The sequence below is a fragment of the Prenolepis imparis genome, unplaced genomic scaffold (assembly GCF_030444845.1).
Source record: "Prenolepis imparis isolate NDT839.2.m4 unplaced genomic scaffold, iyPreImpa1.0 SCAF_11, whole genome shotgun sequence".
In the NCBI taxonomy this organism is placed as follows: domain Eukaryota; kingdom Metazoa; phylum Arthropoda; class Insecta; order Hymenoptera; family Formicidae; genus Prenolepis; species Prenolepis imparis.
In genome coordinates, this window is record NW_028141169.1 from 8,107,859 (window position 1) to 8,134,736 (window position 26,878).

General features: G+C 30.3%; 6 protein-coding genes across 16 annotated transcripts in view; 3 read left to right on the forward strand and 3 right to left on the reverse strand.

Annotated features, from left to right (window-relative positions):
* Positions 1-1,676: 1,676 nt before the first annotated feature.
* Rfc3 (replication factor C subunit RfC3) lies at positions 1,677-12,531 on the reverse strand. Its single transcript, XM_083049333.1, has 12 exons — positions 12,397-12,531; positions 12,271-12,335; positions 12,057-12,184; positions 11,823-11,985; positions 11,572-11,731; positions 11,274-11,485; positions 11,096-11,173; positions 10,846-11,002; positions 9,057-9,214; positions 8,753-8,796; positions 1,833-2,038; positions 1,677-1,720 (listed from the first exon to the last, which is right to left on the reverse strand). Exons 1-8 carry the CDS (start codon positions 12,432-12,434, stop codon positions 10,860-10,862), a joined length of 987 nt encoding a protein of 328 aa, XP_082905459.1. The 5' UTR covers positions 12,435-12,531; the 3' UTR covers positions 1,677-1,720; positions 1,833-2,038; positions 8,753-8,796; positions 9,057-9,214; positions 10,846-10,859.
* Positions 12,532-12,734: 203 nt separating this feature from the next.
* Positions 12,735-15,035, forward strand: LOC145943057 (uncharacterized). The gene is made up of 3 exons (XM_083050302.1): positions 12,735-12,948; positions 13,102-13,323; positions 13,405-15,035. Exons 2-3 carry the CDS (start codon positions 13,102-13,104, stop codon positions 14,317-14,319), a joined length of 1,137 nt encoding a protein of 378 aa, XP_082906428.1. The 5' UTR covers positions 12,735-12,948; the 3' UTR covers positions 14,320-15,035.
* Positions 15,036-15,232: 197 nt separating this feature from the next.
* LOC145943058 (8-oxo-dGDP phosphatase NUDT18) lies at positions 15,233-17,643 on the reverse strand. Its single transcript, XM_083050303.1, has 4 exons — positions 17,344-17,643; positions 16,685-17,219; positions 16,453-16,558; positions 15,233-16,226 (listed from the first exon to the last, which is right to left on the reverse strand). Exons 1-4 carry the CDS (start codon positions 17,444-17,446, stop codon positions 15,987-15,989), a joined length of 984 nt encoding a protein of 327 aa, XP_082906429.1. The 5' UTR covers positions 17,447-17,643; the 3' UTR covers positions 15,233-15,986.
* A 111-nt stretch (positions 17,644-17,754) lies between these two features.
* On the forward strand, positions 17,755-25,630 carry S2p (membrane-bound transcription factor site-2 protease). Of its 3 annotated transcripts, XM_083050299.1 has the most exons (11): positions 17,759-18,207; positions 18,458-18,733; positions 18,955-19,305; positions 19,391-19,549; positions 19,725-19,982; positions 20,075-20,288; positions 22,401-22,553; positions 23,865-24,108; positions 24,284-24,393; positions 24,727-25,100; positions 25,499-25,630. In XM_083050299.1, the coding sequence occupies exons 1-7, from the start codon at positions 18,133-18,135 to the stop codon at positions 22,487-22,489; spliced, it is 1,422 nt and encodes a 473-aa protein (XP_082906425.1). In that variant the 5' UTR covers positions 17,759-18,132; the 3' UTR covers positions 22,490-22,553; positions 23,865-24,108; positions 24,284-24,393; positions 24,727-25,100; positions 25,499-25,630. The 3 variants fall into 3 exon arrangements, with proteins under 3 accessions (XP_082906424.1, XP_082906425.1, XP_082906426.1); XM_083050298.1 differs by lacking the exons at positions 22,401-22,553; positions 23,865-24,108; positions 24,284-24,393; positions 24,727-25,100; positions 25,499-25,630 and having other exon boundaries at positions 17,755-18,207; positions 20,075-20,457; XM_083050300.1 differs by lacking the exons at positions 22,401-22,553; positions 23,865-24,108; positions 24,284-24,393; positions 24,727-25,100; positions 25,499-25,630 and having other exon boundaries at positions 17,760-18,040; positions 20,075-20,457.
* Tfiia-s (general transcription factor IIA subunit 2) lies at positions 20,817-21,982 on the reverse strand. The gene is made up of 4 exons (XM_083050307.1): positions 21,780-21,982; positions 21,365-21,469; positions 21,157-21,286; positions 20,817-20,960 (listed from the first exon to the last, which is right to left on the reverse strand). The coding sequence occupies exons 1-4, from the start codon at positions 21,849-21,851 to the stop codon at positions 20,929-20,931; spliced, it is 339 nt and encodes a 112-aa protein (XP_082906433.1). The 5' UTR covers positions 21,852-21,982; the 3' UTR covers positions 20,817-20,928.
* Positions 25,625-26,878, forward strand: part of LOC145943055 (uncharacterized) — a 300,469-nt gene continuing 299,215 nt past the window's right edge. For 5 of the 9 annotated variants that reach the window (XR_014426468.1, XM_083050285.1, XM_083050288.1 and 2 more), the window contains exon 1: positions 25,628-26,562. The gene's annotated coding sequence lies outside the window, so the exon portion shown is untranslated. Of the gene's footprint in view, positions 26,563-26,878 lie in introns of all 9 variants that reach the window. The other 4 variants (XM_083050296.1, XM_083050295.1, XM_083050291.1 and 1 more) reach the window with 2 other exon arrangements.

The window sequence follows — 26,878 nt, forward strand, 5'->3', positions numbered from 1 at the left end:
GATGTCCCAAGATTAGTTTTCTCTTGTTCAAATAATTCTTAAAGAATAATTTCACACGACGTGCCTCGTATACGATTTAATATGAACATATGATATTTACATCTCACATTCGTTAATTATAAAATAGAAATTATTCATAAAATAAGTAATAATTAGAACAATCATTTTCATTGTAAAGTTCGTGGAAAATATGATAAAACATCTTGAAAACAGCTTGAGATATAGCAAATTAAAATTCTCTGGATTTCCACGTTTTATACAAAAATCTAAAAAGTTTTCGGTGGATATCCGTCAAGCAACCAAGCGATTAAACCGATTATGAAAAATCTGTGCTAAAAAAAATCACGCATACGACCTAGTTTGTGCTGCAAACAATGGCAAATTGTTTTTATCTGACAATGGGATGAGGTCAATGGAAACTTCAAAATTTTTTACTCGTTACGTCTAAAATAACGAATGTTTGAAGTATATATTTTTATAATAAAATCACACCCACGTACACATATTTGGAGAAAAAGTTTTCAAAATATTTTTAAAGCGTTTTTGAAAAAAAAAAAAATTTCTGTTAGTCTTTCAAATGTTTCTGGCAATCTTTTGGCATCATTATATTATCAATCTCGCATGTCATATTAGTCATTATAGAATGTACTTATGGCACGATATGCAAGACTGATGTAAATAGCTACAGATCCCTTTATTTTCTTATCGGAATAGTGTGTTCATCCAATGCATTTAACAGAGCGAATCTATTCGACGGAAACAGAATTTTTCTCATTCTTATTGTATACCGCATGAAGGCTGTCTCCAATGCAAACGCGAAAATGTGTAGAAGTGAAAAGAATACCATTAATTTTTTTCCAATCAATCGATTTCTCGAGCTCGATTACCATCGACTCGGTTGCACTGACGTGATACAAATTGCGCGCGGTACGCGCATTTTCTAGAAGCTAATTTAACATCAGATAGGAATTACCGAGCAACCCAATAAAACTGGGATTTTTATGCAGAAACCGAATGGGATATCAGACAGAGAGCGAGAAATTTTTATTGAAGATAATTGTAATTATTTTGTTAGATGTTATACGTGTTAAGGTCAACGATAATTCATTTTGCTTGATATAACATACAACTCATCCAAAATCATCCCTTTCTAAAAAAGGCATGTTAAGTCGATTCTCTCAAGTATTGTTGCCTCTTTTCCACGATGCTGATTGACTGTCTCGATTCGAGTTGTGCGTTATATTCGTAGCATCGAGAGACTGTCATAGCAAGGGTTAGTAGTTTAACAGTTTCTTCAAAATAAAATTGAATAAAATAATATATTTTAAATAATATGTTATAATACTTTAAATTCGATTAATATTAACCCTCGCGATGACAGTCTCTCGATGCTACGAATATAACGCACAATGCGAATCAAAACAATCAACCAGCATCGCGGAAAAGATGCAAAAATCAACTTAACATGCCTTTTTTAAACAGGGGTGTTATAATATTTTAAATTCGATTAATATTTTTGACAATTATCAGCTGATTTTTGTCAAAAAATATTAATCGCGAATAAGATATTATAACATATTTAAAATGTTACTATTTTAATATTTTCAATTTCATATTATATATACATCGCCATATTACCGCTATAGAAGTGTTAAAAAATAAACAATTTTTGACTCACCGATACGTAGAATAGCGGAGTTGTAGTACACAGCACATTGATCTGAAAACAAAATATTTAAATTATAAATATTTAAATTATGTATATGTGTGTGTCGAATATCTCATAAACATGAACAATGCAATTTAGAAAAAAATGTTTTCATTTTGCATACCTTACAGTAGTCCTGCTATCGCCCGATACCTCCCCGGGCCTCCTCCTCCTCTCTTGAACGACCGTCATTTCTCCTTCGTAGCACTCACGACACTCGCGAAAACACGAATAATTACGATTGTCCGATACTTTACACGGCACTCCCGACACGCGAAACTTTACACGGCACTCCCGACACGCGACACTTTACACGGCACTCCCGATAACCTGTAACAAATAAAATACATACATATATTAGAATAATCTTATTACATATTTTGCATTATAACATACACAATATAAATATAAATATGTAAGCTAGAATATTTAATTAGCAAATTTTCGCTTTATATTAATATTTTTTGACAGAAATCAGCTAATAAAAGCATTAATTTGCAAATTAATTTTTAAAATAATAATATATTATAAAAATTAAAATAATATGTTTAAAATAATAGGTTATAATACTTTAAACTTGATTAATATTTTTGACAGTTATCAGCTGATTTCTGTCAAAAAATATTAATCGCGGATAAGGCATTATAACATATCAGCTGATTTCTGTCAAAAAATATTAATCGCAGGTAAGGCATTATAACATATTATTTACAACATATTACTATTTTAAATTTTATAATCTATTATTATTTTTAAAATAATATGTTTTAAATAATATGTCATAATTCTTTAAACTCGATTAATATTTTTGACAATTATCAGTTGATTTCTGTCAAAAAATATTAATCGCGGATAAAGTTTTATAACATATTATTTACAACATATTACTATTTTAATATTTTTAACATATTATTTTAAAACTTAATTAGCAAATTAAGGCTTTATTAATATTTTTTGACAGAAATCAGCTGATTAAATCGTTAATTAATTTGCTAATTAATTTTAAAAATAAGAATGTTATAAAAATTAAAATAATAATATGTTAATTCTTTAAACTCGATTAATATTCTTGACAATTATCAGCTGATTTCTGTCAAAAAATATTAATCAAATTTAAACAAACTTTAAATAAAAATATCATTCTTTTTTATATAAAATCGAGGAATGGTGTGCGCGTAGCGCGTGCTTCCGTTGTTCTAGTTTTTAAAAAAGTTGATAAAGATTGAGATAAAGATTTGAGAATTTTAGCATTTTTTAAAAAACAAAAATTATAAAATATATTATAAAATATATATAGACTCTCTCTCTCTCTCTCTCTCTCTCTTTATGATAAAATTTTATCCTAGATTATGATAATATTTTCTAAATGCAAGTAGTGTGATAAAGATATAAGGATTTTTGCGATGAGCTTAAAGCTACTCAAGTCAAGAAATTTTTCTCCTACCTTCCCAAAATTTCGATTCAAATACAAATGTGTAATATAATTTAACGAGCTAATTGAATATAAATAAATAATATAGTTTAACTTTATGTATGTGTTTGTGGTCTTTATAATAAAATTTTAATTTAACGGTTAAGACTTATAAAATCAAATTAAAAGCTAAAAAGAAATTGATAGTAGTATAAGCAGGATATCTTGTACAGAAGTATGTATAATTTGAGAAAATAGTATTTTGAAAAAATTGAAGGATGAAAAATTTAATCGCAAGCTTTTTTGTATTTTTTACACATATGATTTGTTGAATGAAATTCTTAATTCGTAATAAGAGCCTGTGTTTCGAGATTAGGTACGAGATCGATATAAATAACGAAAGTGTAAATGAATGCGTCGAGAAACGTGAATTTTACGACAAGAAAAATTATTTACAAGTGCGCGCTTATAGTGTACGCAGTTATTCATTTCACTTTTTGCTTGACCATCGGTATTTCAATTTTATGAGCATCGGAAAGTTTTCGCAGAATCTCACAGTATGTATATTATTAATATATTGATAAAAATTTATAGGAATAGCCGTGCTGATGAGAATTACGCGGATAATTTAAAAACATATGAGATAAATCTGATCGAAATTTAGTCGCGCCCTATTAATTTTTTTACGCACAGTGCGTACATATTTGATCTGTTATCTCGCTAATGAGTATCCCCGGCCAGGCGAAACTCGAACTAAATCGGCCAAGGATACGACCTGACTTTATGAGATCTCTCTTATATTAACGTTATCTCGACTGTTCTATCCTTGCTCCACATAAAGAGCGTGCCCTCACAAGATCCAGATACACTGTGACTTTTTCTACCCGAGATCTGGTTTTTGTCGTTCACCAATTAACCGGCTCGAAAGTGCTCCTTTTATATTCCCCGTGTGCGCTTGTTGCACCTGTCTCTATATCTTTCTGCCGTAAAATCGCTCGATGAATGTAAATCGCGGATGCGTCTAATATCTCACTGATTCATATGAGAAACAACTCCCGATTCCTCGTAGCGATGTACTCTGAATGTCTATAATCTCTATAATCCGTATTGATTTATGCAAGGGCATATTCAAATTATGCAAGATATGTGCATTATCGGATCTTAAGCAAATAATCACGTGCTTTACAGTTATTCGTCACAATTCATAAAATGTATGTATACACAGAGAGAATTTTCTTTTATAGAATTTACCCTGAAAATCATGGTAATCGTGGGATAATATGGTATGGAAAGAATTTTATGAGACTTTCTCTGATTAATATTTATCACAATAAAAATAATAATATCTATTACAATAAAATATAAAATATGTTTGATTAATTTTACTATGCAGTTTAGTAAAACATTAATCAAACATGTTTTATATTTTATTGTGATAGATATTATTATTTTTATAATGATAAATATTAATCAGAGAAATTGTCATAAAATTCTTTCCATATTACATTGTCCCACGATTACCATGATTTTCAGGGTAATTTCCAAGAGAAAATTCTCTTAGTGTATTCTTGCAATGCAAATTAAATTTTCGTGAAAATTCAAGTCGATTGTTATCACATTTTATATTTAAAATTGAAAAAGTTATACAAAATATAATATTGATTTCAACTCTCTGAATAAAATCAATGACATTCGAAATATTGCGAGATTTAGCCTTCCGATATTGACGTTATTGTTCCGAATAGAAAGTATCGATACAAGAGCATAAAGATCATAAGTCACGGGAGCGCTATACATAGCACCTTACGGAGGTATATAGGTCTTTGCAAGCCCGGCTACTTTCCGATCGACCGACCGGTCAGATCCGGGCTACGCATATGAATGATACTATCGTGGCGAAATATTGTTGCCATAGTTAACGAGATCGATCTCCGAGAGGCAGCATACGAACGCTCGTGCGCGTAGAGTCGAGTTGATCTTCGCTTCACCCGCACTTCCTCTCTTTGTCTCTTCCTCTTTCTCACCCTCTCAACCCTCCTCTCTCTCTTTCTCTCTTTGTACTGATGTGTGCCAGCATTTCAATCGCTAACTGTCGAAAAGTGAGATATAGCTAATCGACCGTAAGCTTTCATCCCTGGTGCTCGTTGCTGGCACCCACGGATGGAAGCACATCTCCCGATGATATCAAACTCTGTCCTTTGTGAAAGTTCACGCGGGTTTCGGACCACCGATGTGCGATCTCTTACCGGGTTGCACCGATATCTTTTGTTCCCCCCTGTTGTTAAATGATGTATCATCGGTCATACATACAATCGACGAAACGCAACGCCAGCTCGTTTACGCTCTGAGTTAAATTTCGGAACAATATCATTTCTATCGCGTGTACGCGTGTACAGAGATATCTGAATTGAAAAAAGAGTCGACGTTTCAATTAATTGGAAAGAGGTCATCTATCGATTTAATTAATAAAAAAATATTGATCGGCATTAAGCAAATATTGATATATCTTATAAAAGTCCTCATATATATTTTCTCGCGTGGCAAGAGGAATGTATAACTGGTGTGAAAAATAAATTTTGCATGGAAAATTAATATAAAAAAACCTTCCTTATATTTTTTTGTTAAAGTGAAAAATGTACGCTACGCTTCATAAACAAAAATTAATTAAATAACACAAGAAATTACACAATGTGCATATAATAATACTGATAAAATATTTTTTTCTTACTTTTTTATCTTTTATTCTCTGGGAAACTTTTTCAATTCGCACCAATTAAATAAAAATATTACACTAAAAGAAAAATATTACATTACACAATATAGATTCATCAAAATACATAAAGTCAAATGAAAAAAATATCATTACTGCAACTTCTCCAATGTCTAGTACCAAACTGACCGCGATCTGTGCAACTTTAAACAACTACGTTCAGCATCACAAATGCGAATCGAGCCGATGAGTTTTTTCTTTTTTTGTAAAAGAAATGTACCTATTTTATCAAGATTCTCAAAATTTCACCGTTGGCACATGCGAGATAAGCATGTCGCATAAGCGCCGCTGGGAAATTCAAGCTCCCATTCGTGAGAAAGAGAGAGAAAGAGAGAGGGAGGAAAGAGCTGAAGGCTTTTCGATAAGCTTTCCGGTTAGTTCTCAAGTTTTCGATTAGTTTTTCGGTTACGCGACTCGCGATTTCCCGCGGATATAAGCGTTCGTTGTATCCGCGGGATATAGATTATCGGATATTTACCGCGGTAGTCACTGAGGAGGGGTGGAAAACGCGAGAGGAAAGAGGCAGGTGGAAGGGCAAGGGGAAAATCTCAGGTACTGTTGAGGATGCGATTGAGATTAAACGGAAATGCGAGTCTACCTGCTGCAACGGCCCTGCTTTTATTCGCGCTCTGCTTTGCGACTTGTGTGGTTTTGCCTCGAGAGCTATATAGCTATATACATCCTATGTAAAATTGAATTTCAATCTCTCGCTCCGAGGCGAAGGAGCGACTATTATTTTCGATGAAGGCACGCGACACATAATCTTATTGTTCGTAATGGGGCATTCGCCTGAGAAAACTCACGATTGTATCCTTCATAAACGGGATATTGTCCATTATTTTGCGCTCGTTAAATCTACATACTACAGGCCACCACTCGGGGCCGACCGGATATCCTTACAATCGCGAATTTTCCTTCGACGAGGCTGATCTCAAATTTTCTCAGGCGGAAACTGTCATTCATTGCACGCCTTAAATTTACATTTGAATAAACATATAGAGACAAATAAAATCTTAAATTTAATTGAAAAGAACATTACTTAAAAATTTCTATTTTTCAGAAAATACAGAAGTTACATTAGTAAATTAATAAAACTGCATAATATTTAATTTCGTCATTGTTCTTTCTACTAGAATTAAATTTTTTTATATACAAATAAATGTGCTTATAGAAATGATCATTAAACACTCATTTTACCTCAGTTAAAAAAAAATAAATTTTAATTAAAAAAACCTAAAATATTTATATTTTTTGCATTAAATTAAATATATCCAATTAAAGCAATAAGAAAGAATTGACGAGAGATTCAGATTAAATTAATTTGAAAGAAATTCAAATTAAATTAAATTAAATTCAAATAAAATTAAACTAAAACTAATTAAAGCTTAAATCTTTGCAAGTAGCTAAATCAATCAAAATAATTACTTCATTTTAAATTATTTGAATTATTACAACAATTGTCACATGACAATTTGAAATTTTATTTTATTTGCATGATGATGAATCAGATGAATATATGTCCATTTGGTATCATAGAATATAATAGTACTATCAAATTAATTATTGTCTTGTAATTAGAACATGCTCATATCCTTTGATATGAATGATAAGTTAAATAAACACCCACCCCACTTTGTGTTTTCTGTAAATGTATAATAAATGTATTGGCAAGAACGCGTGGCAATCATTCTTCAAACCGGACGGCCAGCCTAAAACGAAAGTTCAAGAGAGGATACGGGCTATGTCAAAGTTAAGCCTGGAATGTGGATTACGTATACTTACGAAGACGTAGTTAACCCCACGCTAGCACTGATATACTAATTGAATTAGTTATTTCGAAGCAGAAAGTTAAGGGCACGTCTGCGCCAAGTTTTCAACATGAAATAGCTGGCAGAATCGACGTGCTAGCACACCGAGTTCGAAAGTTCTTATTAACCCGGAAGTTTCGTTCAGTATCGCGCCTGAGTGTTATTTAATCACTAATTCGAAGAATATATGTGTGGCCTCGCACGGTTTTATGAGAAATGGAGAGGGGAAAGAGAACTTTTCTCCGATTAATTTCAATGCCCTGAGGGCCAACATTATTAATAACAGATTCTAGAATGCATGGAACCGTAATTCTGTGGATCTGCGAAAGACTGTCCATTTTAATTATTACGATTGTCTATCATTTTTTGAGTTTTAATTTGTTAATTTTTTTATGAATATTTGCCTCTCCTCCCATACTCTTAGCTTTCGATTTTCGGTAAACGTTGTGCGAAATATTACTTAACGAGGAAATGAATAATTATAATCTCGCGCTAGCCGCACATCGAGGTCTAATTTGGACATGATAATATTCGCGAAATGTATTAGAGAAATTAATAATTCATTGTATTGGGGCAAAATCCTCTATTTAAAGCTTTTCAATCTACCATTTCTGGGAGAGTATGCTTCTTCTGATAAACGCGCACACAGGCAGCGATTAAAATATTTTATACATACAAAGTATTTCGTATTTCGAATTATGAATCGATTTTTCTTTCTAACATAGATCTGATAAAAGCAAGTTTTATTCTTAACAACAAGAGTCTTGCACATTAAGTTGTAAAAAACCGAGTAAAAAATCATTATTGGAATAAATTATTTAAAATAGATTTCAAGTAAATATTAAAAAAAATATATTCGAAAAGAGAATAAAAGAAATTCTTCCCTCTCTGTATTTATATTATTTTATATTATTATCTATATTAGAAAGAAAAAATAAGATTCTACTGTGCTTGTATTAATATCTAACTGAGTCAATAATTTAATATTAAATAATTAGCAGCAATAATTGTTTGATTCTGCGAAAAAGATAATCAACTTATGACTTATGACTCACCGGGAAGATGTAGTTTGCTGCAGTGAAAACGAAATGCTCTGCATCTGTAAACAAAAAAAAAAAAAAATATGTTACATTAAGATAAAGGTTACGTATAAAATTTCATTTAGTAATATACTTGTAACATTTGGAAAATAAATGATAGAATGTGTTGTGTGTAATATACATATACAATACATGCGAACATCACACACGTATAGGAAGCTAATGGCATGTCGGAACTAGTATTGAATCATTTCACTTGCACGGATTGCATATAGGTTTACAGTGGTACCGCGAGAGAGAGATACCAGGGTGATCTTACCATGCTACAGGAGATATAAGCCGCTTTATGTTCTCGTGTCCCATCTACAACTGTAACGTTGTCGCCTGCGAAGTTATAGTGTCGATTGACGCGTAGATAGCAGGTTGGCTCGTGAAGTTAAAGCTGATATCTCCCACGACGTTTTATTATCATTATATCTGTAAAACGTTAATGCAAAAAAAATCACATGTATTATTAAACCTTTCAACAACGTCTAGCAACGTCTACATCTCCTCGCTATTAGCACGCATTTATTTTTTATGTGATTCGTAGACGCGGCTCGTAAAGATGAGTACGGACGAAGCTCTCGCGCCGAATACGGAATATTTCATATCGAAAAACGACTGCTCTCCCAAGCGATAAAAATTTAAACCGCGTATAAATAATTAGATATGGAAGAGATAATATGAGAGCGGCACATTATGTTACGGCGACAAGATTAGCATAATTTATTTAAAACCTTTTCGATAAAAATCGACAAGCGTTTATGGCCCGAAGATAGTTTTACATTGAAATATATATATTCGGCTATTTTCTGGATATACGCGGCTCCCCGCCATAATGAAAAAATTAACCTAATACAATTTCTCTCTCTCTCTCTCTCATATATATACGAGAATTTATTACTTATTTAGCAGAATTTATATATCTCCAGTAATTTGTACATTCGTATGTACTTTATATAAGTGAAGATTTCGGATTTTAAATCGACATACCTCGGATTTTTCAATTATGCGTTAGATGTACGATGCGGTGCGTGATAGGAGTAACGTGTAGTTTGGGAGAGAGAAGCGGAAGTGCGCGAAGTTGGCGCGCTTCAAGTTTCGATATGATATGTTCGAGCGATCGCGCGCTGATTGCGCGGTATTTTTGTCGGGCTACTATCGGACCTCTATTACTTGTAAGAATCAGGAGTACGGAATACACTGATTGCAGGCTTGTAACCCGGCGCGGCTGCGGTAAAGTTCACCCCTTTGCACGTGTTTGTGCTGTCTGTTCGTGAAAGTTATCATCTCCTGAATGAAGTTTGCACTTTTCCCCGCACGTAAAGAGATCATCACGATTCCGAAGGGCAGGGCAGGAAGAAGTGACGGGCGACAAGCAAGGGACCGGGCATAATTTATGACGGACGAAATCAATGATGACTCGACTCATTTGCCACCCACACACATACATACACAAACTTTGACTATTTTTAGATTTTAGTTTACTGCTGATAGGGCGCACGGAAAAATATAATTAAATGGCAAAATCGGACAATGATAACAATCTCATATTATATCTTATATCTAGAATACATATTGTTTTTATCGTTTTATTATTTTCGGGGTAATAGAATGTTGTGTGTGGAGAGCGGAGTTTATATGTATCGTTCGTGAATATTTAATCAGCTCCATTGGAGCAACAATTTTATTACATTTTTGTGGAACATATGATTCCTACTGTAATGTCTATAATTAAATATCTTTAAAAAAAAGAGTATTATCTTTCATATGGAGATTTATCATTTGTATGGAGTATTATCATTCAAATAAATGTGCTTAAAATTTATTTTCTCTTTAAATAAAAAAAAAATGTTTTATATTAATATATATAATATTTTTGTTATGTATTTATATATATTGCTATGACAATATATATAAATACAACAAAAAATTGCTTATATTTTGAAAATAACATTTATAGCATTTTTATATTTAAAAAATAAAACGAAATAAGATTTTATATATATATATATATATATGCATGCATGTGTTTGTATATTATAATTGAGAAATTTTAATTATACCCGTATAGAAGATTTCATGTTTCGATATCACGAACTTTGTAGAATGCAGATATGAGCGAGTTTATTTGAATAATATCACGACATCCAGAAGCCAGCCTTTTCTCTATTTCTGCCAGTTTGCACAATAAATCGATAAATATCGAATTGGGAAAATCAACTGAAAAAAAGTTTATTAATAATAATTATAAATATTTGATCTATGTCAAAGCATAGTAAAAATTAAAGTATAAAAAATTAAAAGTATACATACTTTTAATTACACATAAATGAATTTCCGTCAATATATCTTGCAACGCAAGTCCTTTGTTCAACTTCAGCTCTTGAATTTCTTAATAATATATTAAAGATTATATAATTTTGAAATTGATATAAAAAAAATATTATTTAATTAATTATTTTATAAGATTTATATTATTATAAAAGGATACTCTTGTAACATGTATCGTAATGTTCATTAAGCAACCAATTTATAATAGTATGAATATCACTTGGTAACGGATGTCCAACACAGTTATATACATTCTCTTGATTTACTATACCATAAGCAAACCATGTACTTTGAAGTACACTTATTACTTTTCTCATATCACCACCACTTAATGTCATTAACGCTTCCTTTCCGTCTTCTGTAACATTTAACCTATAAAATTTCTCATTAGAAAATAAGATAAACTATATATGTAGAAAAAATTATGAATAGATAATATAAAATAAAATTTTGCTTACTTCTCTGCATCAATAACATGATTTAATCTTGGCGTTATTTGTTCCGCTGCAAGAGGCAGAAATCTAAACCTGGTACAACGAGACTGTAAAGCTGGGATGATTTTACTAAAGTAATTGCATATGATGCAAAAACGTACATTATCCGTATATTTTTCAATAACTAGAAATAAAATATAAAATAAAAGAATTAAGAATAAAAGAAATAATTGAATTTGAAGTCTATAATATATAAAAATAAAAAAAAAACTTACTTCTTCTGAGTGCATTTTGAGCATCAATTGTCATGGCATCTGCTTCATCCAGGATAATTAACTTAAACGCAGATTTATACATAGTGCCTGTACTGGCAAAACTCAAAATTTGGCCTCGCACAATACCTATACCTCTGTCATCAGAAGCATTTAATTCCAACACCTAAAATGTAATAAATAATTAGTAAATGTGAATAAAGAAAACATAAGATTATTTAATAATAAATATACAACCATTGAATTGAATTGTGCTGGGGTATAAAGTTTACGGGCACATGCTAGTATAGTGCTGGTCTTTCCTGTTCCAGGTGGTCCATAAAGAAGCAAATGCGGCAGTTGATTTTCGTCGATAAATTTGTTTACTGCGTAATAGACAAATTCAACTTTAATAGTCTCTCATAATAATTTAGTTAATAAAGTATATACATTTCCATGTATATTTACTTACTCGTCTTTATTATTGTCTCGTGAGAAATAAGTTCATCCAAACTTTTGGGACGGTATTTCTCGACCCTAAAATATAACAAAGATTTTCAGTCAAGGGACTTATTGATAGCTTAAGCATTATACTAACCATGGTAAATTGACATGATGTTCATCAGTGGATGTCATTTTGTTAATATAAAACTAATAATTCGTAATGTTTTACGATGTTTTTAACGATTTAACGGTTATTTTATTGCCGCGCGTTTTGCTCATCAACCATAGAATATTCTTTTATAGATGGTCTTGCCGATCTCAGGGAGGCTGATGTCCATAGATAATATTATATAGAGAAAAGCAAAGCCTTATTAAATATCGCCATCTGCATCCATTTTAATTTATGTAGAATTACGTAGCAAAATAAATTTACTGTCGTTAAAATAATCAGCTTCTCTGTTTTCTCTGATATTATAGATGGCGTTCATAGATATTGAACAAAAATGACTTTGGAACAAAGAGATTGAAAATTCTTGTCGGAGTAATGTGAATACACAAATAGTTTTTCTTGCATTTATTGCGTGTATATAGTAGGAGTGTGTGTCAATTATGACACTTTTATTAGTGTATTTCACCGAAACTACGAATATTTGCAACTGGTGATTTCTTGGTCGAGATTCCTGTTGAGAATTCTTTAAATAAAAATGTTAGTATTTGCAGATTATGTGTGTAATAATATCAAACAATACACCCAATTATAATTAAGAAGAAATAAAAATTTCATGTGACATTTTACTATGCATCAATACAAATGTGTGCTATTTACTATTATTTTTTAAAATCATTTAAATATTTACAGATGTTTAGTCCTATACAAATAAAACATGAATGTACAACTGTAGAAGATGTAAATACCAATAATAGAATCAGGACTTCAGATAATTCCATATATCCTTTTATCAATCAAGATGTTGAATACAAACACCGCCAGTTATCTCAATTTTGGGAGCAAACACAATTATCGAATGAGACATCTGCAAAAAATGAAATTCACGATCAACAAACTATGCTTCAAGCAGAGGCAAGTATCTATCTGTACATTATTATATAAGCAGCTAGCACATTCATTATATATATTTAATTTTATATATTTGTATTCTAGGATGCTGGCAACTTACCATACATGAAAGACTATTCGCAAAATAATATATTCTACCAAGTTAATCAAGATGATGGCAACAATCAGACAATGCAGACAAATAATCAATGTCATCAGAGTACAAACAGTGTTGTCATAGTACAAGAGAATAAGCAGTCACAGCTATCACAGGATCTGCAAAATGTAGGAAATATTAATCAGACATTGGCAGAACAACCATCGATCACTGTAAAAAACAATCGTCTTGGGAGACCATCCAAAAGTTCCACGGAATCTGGTATGGGGAAGAAATTGAAATGTCAATGTGAGATTTGCTTTAAAGAATTCGGACACAAGAGCAATTTATTTATACACATGAGAACTCATAATGGGGAACGGCCATACAAATGTAATCAATGTGAAAAGTGTTTTACACACAGTGGAAATTTGGCTATTCATATGAGAACACATTCTGGTGAACGACCATATGGTTGTCAGATATGTGGAAAAATGTTTAGCCATAGTGGTAATCTCTCCACTCATTTGAGAACTCATTCGGGTGTAAAGCCTTACAAATGTAGCGTGTGTGGTAAAGAATTTAGGCATAGTGGCAACTTATCGATACATGAAAGGATACATTCCGGAATTAAACCATTTCAATGTAAAATCTGTGGGAAGGAATTCTATCATAGCGGTAATTTGACAACTCATATGAAAAAACATCCTGTAAATACAAACACAAATGCAATCGATTGTGAAAATGATCAAAAGCATATATTACATTCTGAGGTAGATGTTAACAATACTGCTTCTTCAAATTATTTTAATAATGTATCTTTAACGCTCAATGATGACATTAAATCTATGCATAATACTAATAATGTGGTTCCTATAAAAAATGAAAGTACAGAAGATACTGTATTAAACACTGTAGGATGATTAACATTTAGTTCCAGTTGAAGTTCTATAAGATTCATATTATTATACACAAGTATAATTTGAATCACATAATTTGTTACAAACTATCTTATTAAACCTAGTTAAGATATTTGACAAATTCTTAAATTTGATGAAGGAAGAATATGCAATGTTCGTAATATATAATTTCTTTAAAGCAAAGTTACTTTTTAAAGACATAAAATTATTTCAAACTTTTTATTACTATATATGTTTAAATAACAATGTATATCAAATAAAATATCAAGAAATTTTTTAACATTTTGACTAACAGATTTTAATTTGTAACAGATTACATGATTCATCGAAAAAAATATTGAAATTTTAAGATTATTAAATCTTTATAGCATTTTTTAAATGCTGTACTTGTAAATGAGTAATTTTTTACTGAAAAAGGCAACAAGTCGCCTTTGTTTCTACACCTTTGTGCAGTTATATAATAGTCTTCCTGTATTGTGAGTCTTAAATATAACATTATTATATAGTAATATAAAAATTCACTTTTAAAAGTTTTATAGACTTATTTATATAATAGATCAGTGGAATGATTATGTAATCTGTGATGCTTTTGAGTTATTAAGATAGGATCTGACAAGATAACAAAAACAATATTTCGTAAAAAATTTTATTTATATAAATTATTAACATATTTTATATTTTTCTTGTTCAATTATATATATTTATATAAGTACTTTATAATCGACAGTTTTAGACTTACTCATCTTCGAGTTAAATGAGCAAATTATTATCAGCATCTTTTGAGTATACAAAGATAATGTGTATAAAAATAATAAAAATAAATAGTGCAGTTTGTATGAATCTTGTTTTGAGCTCAGATGTGCAATTTTACATGTAATAAATTAATGATAAAAGTATTTCTTAAAACATTTTTTTGTTGTCACGCTATTTTTTACATATTTATTTTTCTTTTATTATCATATAGAATTTAATTCAATGAATGATATTTCTACTTTTTATTCTTTTATATCATATTTCATATTATAGACTTTAATTGAATGATAGTTTGCAAGAATAAGTTAAAAACTATGTAACTTTTGATCACGCGCGCAAACATAAAATTTTTTATCTTATTTAACATTTTTTAAATATTTTTTATGTAATAATATATAATAAATTTTTAAACAAACTAATACACTTGTCGTTTATATAGAAAATTTCTTCATTTTTAATTATGTACAATTCAATTTAAATGATATCTATCAATTCGAGTTTCAAATATAATCTATATTGTTAATATATATATTGTGAGATATTTTAACATTATATATAATCTCGGGCATCGATTAATACTTTTAAGAGAAATTTGTTTTGTTATGTGTATATATATGTTGTATATATGATTCTAATATAATATATATATATATATATATATATATAACTATAAAAGATTTAATACTTTTTAGTGTCCTATTATAAAATTATTAATTTATTTATATTAGATAAAATTATGGAATGTAGGTTACTGGATATTAATACCTGTTATAAAGTCATTGGTGTAGACTAGGGTAACTACGATGTTAACATCATACATTATTTTAGAAAAAGATCTTCCTTCTTTGAGCTTCCTTTACTATACTGCTTACTTGCATTAAATAAATATAACTGCTCAACCAGCTGCTGATACGCAATTAACGTACGACTTTTAAAGGGACAGTCATGTTTCGTGGCAGACGTGCTGCAAGAGCTTCTGCTACATTTTCAGAAAGTTCATGCCAAATGTATTTTCCTATTATAGGTACATCTTCCAAAGGCAATTTGAAAGATACCAATAATGTCAAGCATAGACCATCTCCTCCTTGTCCACCACTAAATTCTACAGACAATAAACCATGTGGCTTATGCGGTGCTACATCGCTTCCAAATATTTCCTACAAAAATGCAATAAACGCATAAACATATATATATAGCAAATTTTTTTCTTTTTAAATTATATATTTAATTTTTAAATTCATTTCCCAACAAATATATTTTTACTTTTTCTATAGAAAAATAATATGTAGAAAAGAACATATATATTTGTTTTTTTATAGTGAAAATAATTAAAAAAAAAATTTTTATATACACAATATAAACTTAATTTCAATATATACTTACTGTCATAAAGCTATGCAAAGTAGACAGCAAACTACGATTTGGATTAATTTCACAAATTGGTGGATTATATTGTTCAGTGTCAGATATGAGCACATGTAATCTATTCCTATTTTGATAAAATTTATTAATTTTTTATCTTATATATTAATTTAAATATATAATTATAATGATAATTCTTTTATATTCTATTCTTATATTATATTCTAATACAACTTATATGTATTTTACTTACGTTGCCCTTTTTTTCGATGTGACTACTAATCTTAGCAATAGTTTTATATGCAGTTTGGTTACAGGCATTAAATAAGGATGTTGAGAAGTAGATTTATTTGAAACATAATTTCTGCCTCTGTCTAAGAGATATATGATATCGTTAGACCTTAGTGGCAAGTCATTTATATTTCGTGTCCAACATGCCTGTAAGGATTCCTCATTTGCCTGATCGGGTGTTTTTAGAATGCCGCCAACTATATCTCCAGTAAATACAAAGCGAAACCATGTACCATTTGCACATTCTACCAATATTAGAGATGTTGGCGCTATCATTAGACCTGTCTCTTCCAAGACTTCCCTTTTCACAGCACTTATGAGATTTTCATTCTTCTCCACTCTACCAGCTGGTAAGTACCATTTTCCAGTACAAGAAGCTTTTGCTTCTTGCATCATTAAAACTTCACCTTGGTCATTTATAACAACAGCGGCAACTATGTATGTCACTGTTTTTAAGCAAATGGGAACATATCCTGTTAGTTGACCTGATTTTGCACCTATAAAATATAGTTTAATAGTTAGTTTCATTGTATTAAATCATGTTTTCTTTTTTTTTGTGAGAAAAAGATTAAAAATCTTACATTTTACGATAATAATTATCATATAAATAATTTAACATACCTATTGTGTCACTTGCCAAAGTATGTACATTACATATGTCATCATTTTCTAATGCTTGTCCAGCAAGCAATAATTGAACTTGATTCTCTATAAAATCTGACATGTTATGTGTAAACAAACAATATTGTGTTGCATATAAATATAAAAAATGCAATTAAGATATATATTAAACGTAATTTATAGTCATTAATAACTTTGTATGGTCAGTGTAATAAACACGTGAAAGTGACAACTATTAGCTTGTAAATATGCGTAAAAAATAAATCTGGTATGCGCTTTTAGTTGCGTCTCTACTAGTGCTAAACTACGAAATTCCCTATGTGCAAATTATCTTTACGCACTATCTAAAAGAAATAATATTTAAACAAGTATTTTGCGTTCAAGAGATATTAGAAGAATTTTTTTTCTTAATTTTTATACAGAGATTACAAAGTGCAATAACAGATGCAACCGTGCAATACATTGATTGAATTTTGAACAGTCAATTATTTCTGTTTACAAAGAGTTTGCTAAAAATAACTTGCTAAAAAGAGACAGAAATTGCAATATCTATAGCAAAATATTGAATAATAACGCGTAAAATATGTCATCGTTGAAACTACATTGTTGACTGTTATGAAAATAATGTCAGTTTGCAACATGGTCTAGGGATATGGATCATCGAATATTCTTTCATGGTTAGGTTAGGCATTGTTGTGTGCGTGACATTTAATTAATTTAGCAAAATACACAGTGATGTAGTTATGAGAGAAACCGGCATTCGAAATCTAAATAAAAATAAATTAAAAGATGGATATTTTAAGCATATTGATTGTAATAACTCTGATATATTGTTCATTATTCTTTTTCGATATATTTTTTAAGGTAAATCACGCAATTTTCATATGATATTTCTGCTTTAATTTTATCTTCAAATGAATATAAAAGATTTATTTACAGTTGAATAATGTTTATGATATACAAGTGAATAGTTTTTATATGCTGCAAAATTACTACTAGTTACTAACATTAAAGTTTTCTGTTATAATATTCTATGCATTCTATTTATTATACTAAAACAGATTTATTATAGTTAGTGTAAATAAATGAGACTAATTTCTATTTTATTTTTCAGTCTTGTTCGCATTTTCCGTATCTCTATTTTCTGGAGAACACTGGCTTAGAAATTCAGATTTTGAGAGTGAAATGGTTTACAACCGCTTTCAATCGCAAAATTATAAAATGGGGAATGGATCGTTCTAGATTTTGGACTGCTTGGTTCAATGCTGGTGTCATTATAAGCATTATACTCTTACCGATAGCTACTATCATTATTTTAAAGATGACATTTAATCTGTGGCTAACTGGATCCTCAAGTGATAGTAGCTCAGGAGTTATAATAGAACCTATGGTAAATTATAGAGAGAAATAAAGACATATTTATGAGCAGGATACTTATCAATAAGTTTTAATATAGAAAAGATTTTATAAAATTATAGAACTTAATTTTAGCTTTGCTGATAGTTTTTTTACTTTATATGGTTGTGTGACATATTAAAATTATAATGTGATGCATGACATACTTTTTTTTCTTTTATATACATTATTTTCATAATTTTATAAATCTCTTAGTTACCAGGTGTGGATATTCCATTCAATGAAATTGGCTATTATACAACAACACTAGCAATATGCAGTATAGTTCATGAATTAGGACATGCCCTTGCTGCTGCAAGAGAAGATGTACAGCTATACGGTTTAGGAATCTTGATTGTTTTTATAATTCCAATAGCTTACGTGAATATAAACAATGAACAACTAATCGCATTGCCATTGAAAAATCAGTTACGCATTACGTGTGCAGGAATTTGGCACAATATTATTCTTGCTACAGTAGCGGCAGCAATTCTTGTATTTTCTACATGGCTATGGGCACCGCTTTATAATCTTGGCACTGGAATTTATGTGAAAACTATTTTACCAGTAAGATCAAGATTTAAATAACTTAATATTATTTTGCCTAAATATTTTGTTACTTGCATTTTTGTCCATTTTATTATTTTTGTAGAATTCACCAGTACTGGGACCAACTGGTCTTTTGGAACGTGATGTAATATATAAATTAAACAATTGTCCTATAAAATATAGTGAAGATTGGTATGATTGTATAGTACATGCAGTGCAACATTCAACTCCTGGCTATTGTGTTAAACAATCATTTATCCAGGTAATATACATAATAGTATTTAGAGGATTATCAACCTTTCTCTTTATATAAACGAATTATTTCATCAATTAAAATCTGTGCCATTTGTAATAGGTTTTTATAGGCTATATTAATACTTAACAATTTCTAATTCTGTAATATCTTTATGTATAATTCTAATGTTATTATATTACAGGATTTTGACGAGTCAGTACCAGCTAAGCAGAAAGCAAACGGAGCTGTAAATTGTTGTACAAGTGATAGTGAAATGGGTGGTAGTTTGTGTTTTGAATATATTGAAGGGCCACAAGCTGCTCCTCTTCATTTACCACCACATTCTTGTCTTCCAGTGAGGACAATGATTAATCAGTCACAAAACTTTTGTCAAGCTAGTCACGAGTGTCTGTCTCAAGATACTCATTGTATGAAACCTTCTTTAGATAATGTGACAAAGGTTAATAGTAACAGGAAATGTGTACCTGTATTAAATAAAATTCTCCAAAAATTGCTATCTTTAAAAATATTTTTTAAATAAATTTGTTGCAGATTGTACAAATAAAGCGAAAATCAGGTAAAGATGTGCTATACTTTGGACATCCAGCAGATATTTACAGAACTGTTGATGTATCAGATTGGGTACCAAAATATTCTTTTCTATATCCCAAGTTGCCGGAATCAATGGCATTACTTTGCAAATACATCACGGTATTTTCAGCAGGATTGGCAATTATTAATGTTGTGCCTTGCTTCTTTCTGGACGGTCAGTATATTATAAATATAATTGTACTTTATTTATTGAACTCCATACCACATAATAAAAATATCAGAGAAGCCACAATACTTACAATTACGAGCATAGGTACATTACTTCTTATAATAAACTTAATGTACTTGCTTATCAATAAATTACTATGAATAATTTATATAACTTTCACTTTTGTCAATTAGATTTTTTGATATTATAAAATAATCTTCTCTATCATATAATAATAATAATAGTAATGCCTCCAAGTATGTCTTTAGAAAAGAAAGATTTCCAAAAAATTTTTTAACAATATATTTTTTAATATAGTTTAATACTTTAATTAAAATATTTTATAAAAATATTAAATTCTAATATACATTTTAATTAAAAAATATATGAAGAACCATATTTTTTGTGAATGCTTTAATATAAATTTATAAATCTTAATTTTTTATTGTATTTTTTTCTAAAATTATATTTATTAATATACACTAGCTGGCAATATACTTGCAATATATTTATGGGGAAGTAATGAGAGATATATTTTTATATTTATGTATTTTGTTTACCTTATTATTTATACTATATATGTCCCATGAAAATTATTATATTTTTTACAGTAAATCCCTTTTATATGTGCAAAATGCAAAATTTATTATCGCTTTGCAGCTCCATCTGTATCCAATGCTGAAAGAATTTATAAAAATATAAATTTATATAATTTATAGAAATATAAAAATAATTATAAACTAACAAAATAGTAAAAAACTGGACATCATAAGTCTATTCAATAACTGATTTGAGTCATTTATAACATTTATATAATTAATTTCAAGATATTCAATATATAGAGCTACATAGTTGTCCATTTATTAATACTTACTTTTTCCATCGCAGGCAACAATTTTTACTTTATTTACCATCGCAACCTCTTGAACTTCACGAAATTCAACATCATTTAGCATAAAAGTCCATACATTATCACAAAATCTATAAGTGTTTAATTTAGTAGCCTGTAACAGAACAATTTAAAATGTTAAATACGATAAAGAATTAAGCAAAGAAAAGATTACAACTAAAGAAAATCTCACCTTAAATGTAAGTCTTGATTTAACTCTTGTTGCAAGAGCTTGATTAATAGCTTTATCAAATTCTAGCAATACTTTTTTTGCCAGTTGTGGTGTTATTTGTCCATACTGAAATGCATATACATACATATATATATTTTCTTATTATTGGGAGATAAGATTAAGATATAAAATTATGCAATAGAGTTTATATATCTATATTATTTTAAATAGAATCTTTTTTGATAAGTCTTCTCAATTTCATAAAAAAATTGTTTAGATTATCTTTTTAATTTTATAATAAACTTTACTACAGCATATATATCATAAACCCTAAACTTAATTAATTAACGTTGTTATTTGATATAAATTGAAAGAAAATATTTGTTATACGGTCTAATGGCAGCCTAACCTATCTCTATTTTGATTATGCATTCACCTGAACCAATTCTTCGAGACTTTCTTGAAGTGTGTTTCCCAATGTAGTATTTCTATATAATTGATAAGACATTTTTTCTTAAAATATATCGTGATAATTCCAAACTATACGAGATGTATCTACTATCAACAAATAATCTTTCGCATAACTTGATGTGTCTGATATATACATGAACGTATATGTACTTTACACACGTACGTAGGGAGAAGGGAGAAGACAAGTGTCGCGCATGCGCGATAACGCAATTGTAGCAGACGTCTCAGTCGTGTATATATTTTTAGTAAGAGGTATTGTTGGAACCCTCGCAGAAAAAAAAATAAATGTTACGATAAATGACATATAAGGGTTTTTTAGTCAATGTAAGATGATAAAATTCAAAATTATCAATTTATTGCATCTGCAGCGACAAAATATTACATCGTTATTTATCACTATTTTTGTCAAAATACATTTTTTCGTTCTAGTTACTACAAAGTTAATAAATTCTGTTACTACATATGTATGCATGAAATATTAATAGTACATGCTTAATGTAACATTTTATATGCTCTTTATACAATATGACTTTGACATAACAAAATAATTAAATAATTAAATAATTTATGTGAATGTTTACTACAGGGCCCTATGTAGCTGAGTACGAGTCTGTCGAATTTAGTCACGTGATCATGTTCACGCATGCACATGAAGTTCCCGCCGGAAGGAATTAGCCTTTTTATCACGCAACGTCCGACAGACATCATCTAGCGCACATCATTACGGCAATTTGTTGAGGTAAAGTAAGAATCAATTTCATATTAAGTATGAAGGAGCAATATAACTTAATATAGAATATGATAGAGCATTTTTTTGCATTAGATACACGATTTTTATATGCTATTTTTTACGCAAAATCCATCTGGATTTGGAAGCTTTTCATGCGCAGCAAAAGTGCCACAATAATCAATTTCTCTCATTAATCTCATCGCGTACACATTATTTTGAATTCAAGGTTCAGTCTAATGTTTAATGTAATAAGTTTGTGACAAAATATATTCATATTTCTGAGCGAAAAAGATGATCTAAATAATCATAGAGAGAGAGAGAGAGAGAGAGAGAGAGAGAGAGAGAGAGAGAGAGAGAGTCAGGAAATATATTTCTATTATATATAGATCGTTCGATAGGTGTGTTCGATAAATCGCTGATCGAAACAATAATCGAACGTGATTGGTTCCCATTTTTAGCAAGTAAGTTTCGCCGTCTAATATTTACATACGCGTCGACTATAGGGGGCGCGCAATCTATACATAACATTAGTGCTTTCACCTATGTAGTATGTAGTTTAATTTACGCGTTCTCGTCCTTTCATAACGGTCCTGTCGAAATCACAGTGCCGCGATCTTTGATATATATGTCGTAGTGAGTGAAACGCGTCGCGTAGTGGATCACAGAGTCGTATTCGTATTTCTCGCGACAATTACTTTATAATTAGCGTAAAAGTGAATCTCGCGCGCGAGAAATCGCGAGTAAAGTGTCGGACGAGAAATCGTCTCGTAATCGTAAAGTGTCGGATGGCCATGAAATCGTGCGCGAGCGTTACGTTATCCGGCATAATCGTCATTATACATCGATATTGCGGTGATATCAGTAATCCACGTCTGCGTGCGCGAAATTGATCGAAATCCTCGCACAATTATTCACGTTCTTTTCTCGTCATAGCGCGGCGCAAGTGCGTTGATGCACGCTAGGTATGTCCTTGTCATTCTATAATAAGATATAATAGAATTACTTCGATTGCATTCGCATGGTAATTAAGCATCGTTCAAATAACTGAGCGATTATTTCTATTAATTACATCGCCGGTGAATTTCGTGACGTAGCAACTGTAGTGCAAATTCAACGGCTTCAGTTTCGTCGCGAGAATTTTACACAAAATGGCGCCAAATTGGGCGGCAATTTCTCGCGAAAAGCGCGGGAATCGCGGGAAATCGCGGGAAATCGCGCGGCTATATTGTGTGAAATAGGCCGATCGAGTCTTATCTTATATCGATTCGTATCGATATTCGATCTCTTCCTTGCAACTCATAGATTTTGAAATAATTTCAGGTTAACGCAATAGAGAAAAGAATTGAGACGGTGATAAAAGACAGTCGCGCATGCATGAGAGAGCGAGACAGAGAAGAAAGAAAGAGAGATATAACTGCACAACGAGGTAATTCGAACGCTGAGCCTGCGCTCTCAATATTTACGCTTCTGCTATTCACTCGTCTGCTTTCGTGGCGCGTTGCTTTACGAGGAATTAAAATGAAGACCGTCCCGATTTACGCATCCATAGAAAATGGATTGAAAGGTAAGATAATTTATCAAAATCGTATCAATATTTTTTATTCTAGTATCCTTGTGCGAATAATATTAAGATATCAGTTCGCGATCGCGAAATTCGGGAGTGTCGTGCGGACCTCTCTGTTTTTATCGTATCACAGACGATTAGCGCGATCATTATTAACGATGTTTTTTTTTTCCAGTGAGTAAACAGAGTGCGCGAGTGCAACGAATCTTCGACAAGGAGAACAACCTGAATCTGAGAGGAGGAGGAGGTCTAGGAGACATCGGGCGACAGCGTAGCAACCTTGAGGTAATTTGTTATTTTTTCTTAATCGTATGTACACGTCTCTCTCTCTTTCTCTTTCTCTCCCTCTCTTTATTTTTATTTATTTGATTCATTTGTTTGAATAACTTAAACAAGAACTAGAGAAAAATATTTATATATATATATATTTGGAATCTTTAAAAGCTTGTATTAAAAAGAATAGCTTTTTAAAAATTATGGTATTTAACTATTCCATTAAATATATATTTGTTATTATATACATTGAATACAAAACTCGATGTGTACAATAATAGTTTTTTGAAATATTATTTCAAATAAACTTTGTTATAATTTAAATATTATATTTGTATGTTACAGATCAAATGTCGCGCTCTATTTTTATTGTGTCGTAAATAATTCGTGTTAATTTTAATTTCGAGAATGCCGTGCAAAGGCATTGTTATATGTCTCAGTTAAAGTTGAATTTTTAAGATCCGTTTTTTATCGATATCCTTGTGCGAATTGAGATATAATATTAGTTCTTGATCGTAGAATTCGAGAGTATCGTGCGGACCTCACGCATCCGTTTCTATCGTGCCGCGGACGAATCGCGCGCGATCGTCATTAACGATAATTTTTTTTCCGTGAGTGAATAAAGTGCGCGAGTGCAACGAATCAACAAGGAGAACAACCTGAATCTGAGAGGAGGAGGAGGTCTGAGAGACATCGGGCAACAGCGGAGCAACCTTGAGGTAATTTGTTATTTTGATATTATTTTTTCTTAATCGTGTACAAGTCTCTCTCTCTCTCTCTCTCTCTCTCTCTCTCTCTCTCTCTCTCTCTCTCTCTCTCTCTCTCTCTCTCCCTCCCCCCCTCTTTTTATTTTTGTTTATTTGATTCATTTGTTTGAATAACTTAAACAAGAACTAGAGAAAAAGGTTTATATATGTGGAATTTAAAAATCTTTAAAAGTATTAAAAGAATGTATTAAAAAGAGCTCTTTAAAAATTATTGTATAACTATTTCATTAAATATCTGTTTGTTATTATATGTATTGAATACAAAACTCGATGTGTACAATAATACTTTTTTGAAATATTATTTCAAATAAACTTTGTTATAATTTAAATATTATATTTGTATGTTACAGATCAACCGAGTCTACGTAGTCGACTCCGCTACATCGATCGGCGAGTGATAAATTTTTATTTTATTTAAAAGACGTCAAGTATATATAAATAGATTTTAAATTTAATGTAGTAAATTTTAAATTTATTTGTAGCATTTAAAATTTTCTATTATCTTAATTTTCTCTTTGTTTACTTATTATCTTAAATTTCTGTTTTTTTTTAACTTCTATTTGTTGTATGTACAAATATGGATACTGTTTTATGTACTTGACGTGTTTTTATCTTTCTTTTGAAGAAAGATCTGAAAGATCTTTCATATTTGCATGTGCCTTCTATATTGTTTATTCTGCATATATATTTTGGAAGTTCAATTAAATTACAACAGAGATTTAATCTATCTAAATATAATTTTGCTAAAACTATTATTACTACAACAAATGCAAATTTATTTTGTAAAACATGAAAGCATTAAAATTTTTATACCGCAGTATATCTTCCTAAATCAAAATTTTTCTCTTATTTATTTTTTCTTATTAAAGATTAAAAATAGAAGTAAAATTTTCGATTCAGATTTGGTTTTCTTGACCAATTATATACTTAAGTAATTTTATTCATACTTTTTATATTGATATTCTTTATAAAGTTACTGTATGTTATTATTTCAACCTTAATTGCTCAAAAATGCCATGCAAAATATCGTGCGTCCGAATTCGAGAGTACCGTAAAAATATCGCGCTCTATTTTTATTGTATTGTAAATAGTTCGTGTTAATTTTAATTTCGAGAATGCCGTGCAATGGCATTATTATATGTCGCAGTTAAAGTTGAATTTTTAAGATCCGTTTTTTTATCGATATCCTTGTGCGAATTGGGATATATTAGTTCGCGATCGTGGAATTCGAGAGTGTCGTGCGGACCTCGCGCATCCGTTTCTATCGGGCCGCGGACGATTCGCGCGCGATCGTCATTAACAATCATTTTTTTTTCCGTGAGTGAATAAAGTGCGCGAGTGCAACGAACGTCTTAAAAGTCTGAGAGGAGGAGGAGGTCTAGGAGACAGCGGGCAACAGCGGAGCAACCTTGAGGTAATTTGTTATTTTGATATTATTTTTTTAAATTATGTACACGTCTTTCTCTCTCTTCCTCTCTTTATTTTTGTTTATTTGATTTATTTGTTTAAATAACTTAAACAAGTATTAGAGAAAAAGGTTCATATAGATGGAATCTTAAAAATCTTTAAAAGCTTGTATTTAAAAAAAAATAGCTTATAAAAAATTATATAATTATTCCATTAAATATCTGTTTATTATTATATGCATTGAATACAAAACTCGATGTGTGCAATAATAATTTTTTGAAATATTAGTTGAAACAAACTTGTTATAATTTAAATATTATTTA